General features: G+C 43.4%; 1 protein-coding gene across 1 annotated transcript in view; it reads left to right on the plus strand.

Annotated features, from left to right (window-relative positions):
* f10 (coagulation factor X) overlaps positions 1-2,722 on the plus strand; it is a 12,420-nt gene continuing 9,698 nt past the window's right edge. The window contains exon 1 of the mRNA XM_030066622.1: positions 1-55. Coding sequence (XP_029922482.1) covers positions 1-55 — 55 coding nt within the window. The remainder of the gene's footprint in view (positions 56-2,722) is intronic.

Raw genomic sequence — 2,722 nt, forward strand, 5'->3', positions numbered from 1 at the left:
ATGGCCCCAGGACAGTCCAGGAGAGACTGGAGGAACCCCTGGATTTCAGCAGGAGGTACAGCTGTGAATCATCAGCATGATGTGACAGGATATGTTCTACTTTATTGTAATATTGCCAAGAGGTGGCAGGTACAGACAGAACAGAAAGGGCCCCAGGATGGATCTCTGAGGAATGCCACAGACTGGAGCAGAGGAAGAGGAAAACTGCCCTGTAGCCACAGAGAAAGTCCTGTCTATGAGATAGGATTCAAACCCGTTCTGTAACCTTTAATACCCGCCCGCTGTTTGAGACGAGTCTACAGGACGTGGTGATCCTCAGTATGGAGGGCGGCACTGAGATCTAGGAATATTAAGATGGCGTTTTCCCCAGAGTCAGCAGCAGGTCATCTGTCACTTTTAGCAGAGCCGGTTCACGGTTGTAATTGTGACAGGACAATTTTTCTCCATTATTTTTTTAAACAAATGTCAATTTGGAGATCAGCCAATAGTTAATTAAACATTTAACATCCAAATTATGGTGTCTTTTTTTTATTTTTAAAGATAATTTTTTTGACATTTCTGCTTTATTTGACAGTCACAGTAGAGATAGACAGGAAAGGCAGGGGAGAGAGAGGGAATGTCGTGCAGCTAAGGACCTGAGGTCGGATTCGAACCCTGGTCGCTGCGATTGGGACTAAGCCCTGGTACATGGTGCGCGAGCTTTACTGGTGAGCCCAAGTTATGGTGTCTGAGCAGAGGCTGGATAGCTGCGAGTTCAAAACCTACGGGTACGATGCCAGAGGCTGAGCAGGAATTCATAATAACTTGAATGCTGAAGCCAATTACATCACATATTTGTTTTATGATGTGGGGGGGCGACATGATGGGGCGGCGGTGAGCTTCATGTTGTCAGGGCTGGATGTCGAGATTGGACCCAAAAGCACAATTCGGAGTAAGGCAGTCAAATAAGAAGTCCTTTATTCCGGAAGCAAGTTAAACACAGGAGGCCGTCAGAAACAAGGTAGACAATCCTAAGGGCTGGGCCAAAAGCAGTATCCAAAAATAAGATGTGTTGCCTTTTCAAGGCAAGCACATAACCAGAAGAAGAATCGAAAAAACCAAGGCTTAACACAAGGGAATCAGAGCTAGAACGTGAACACACAAAAGGCTACAACGAACTGGCCCAGAGAGCAGGGAACACACAGACTAAATACACAAGGAGAAGGCAGACAACAAGGCACAGGTGTAACACATTAGGGCGGGGCAGGCAATCACACAGGAGGGAAACTTGACAGGAAGTGATCTGAAACAAGAGGAGAGTTAGACAATAAAACAGGAAGTGCTGCAAAATAAACATGAAAGCAAAAAAATATATAACTTATGGTGCTGGGTGAGACATGACACGTGCGTGACTGTCTTCCTCAACACAGGACATGAACATGTTGAAACTGATTGATGGTTGCAGGGCCCTGTGGTGGGCGGGGCTTCGGCGAGAGGGGGCGGGGACAGTCACCTAATGTTTTCACATTTTTCAATGAAAAACTGCAAGAACTTGTCACAGAAGTCCGAGGATGTTTCCCCACCATGAGAACTGCGAGGGTTCAGAACGGAATTTTTGATCTGTGGGAAATTTTACTGATTATTTCAGGGAAATATTTAGGGAAATATTTAGCTGTGGCTTTTTTTTTGACTGCTGATTGGAAAATAGCCAGGTATTTTTTAAATAGTTTATAGGGAACTGAGAGGTGATCTTTTTTTCCGTTTTTGCTCCACTTTGTGCCAGGGCTGCCTAAGAGAACGGGTTGAATCGTCCCGCCACAGATGACCAGGAATGGAAACAGGAGATTTATTTATCTGCGTGTGAAATCTCAGCAGCTGATGAAACAGAGGTTGCGGTGGCGTTTGGCTGAAAGCCTTCAGCAAATCGATTTGCAGAGACAGAATTTACAAATCGGGAGTAGAGCCCAGAAGTTTTGTCAGTGCACAGAGGACCAGAGAAGGTGGCAGCGAATACAACACACATGATCAGAAAAACACGCATTCTCATCCTCAACGCTGATGTTTTGAACAGAAAACCCATCAGACATAACAAGATCAAGGCTATGCCCAGAGTGTGGCGAGTCTAGTTAATGAGGCCAAGAGAATCTGGGACAGAGATCGGCTCCTGTAGCTTTGACAAAAAGAACAAGGACATACACAACTGTAATTTCATTTGGTTTTTGCTGGACAGTGGACAGTTTTCTTATCTTGGAGTTTGAGGTGATACTGTGACACTGAAATTTAAAAAACAAAGTTTTAATGTTTCATCACGTCTATGATAAATCCAAAAAAAGAGAAGTCTCAAAGGAAAATAGAGTTTACTTCTGCGTGGACAGATTCCTCTGCTGCCTCGCCTGTCTCTCTGATATGTGGCGTCACAGTTAAATACAAACTGGCCTGTTTTTAAATGTTTACTCTTTGCAGCTCGATGCTTTATTTACTTCAAAGCGTGCCACTTTTTATTTTATTTTTATTTTCCACACTTGTGGGAGGAGTCACACAGTTCATGTCAAAGCAGGAGAGTTTGGTGCTTTTGTCTGTCAAAACACATAAAAACAGAAATAAACTGCCAGCACTTTTCTCTATTCTCATTCCATAATTTCATAAATGCAACAAACTAGTTTTATCATACATAGTATAACTAAAAATAAAACTGTATAAGATGTGGTTAGGGTTAGGATCTGTTACACACACACACACACAC

The sequence above is a fragment of the Myripristis murdjan genome, chromosome 2 (assembly GCF_902150065.1).
Source record: "Myripristis murdjan chromosome 2, fMyrMur1.1, whole genome shotgun sequence".
In the NCBI taxonomy this organism is placed as follows: Eukaryota; Metazoa; Chordata; class Actinopteri; order Holocentriformes; family Holocentridae; genus Myripristis; species Myripristis murdjan.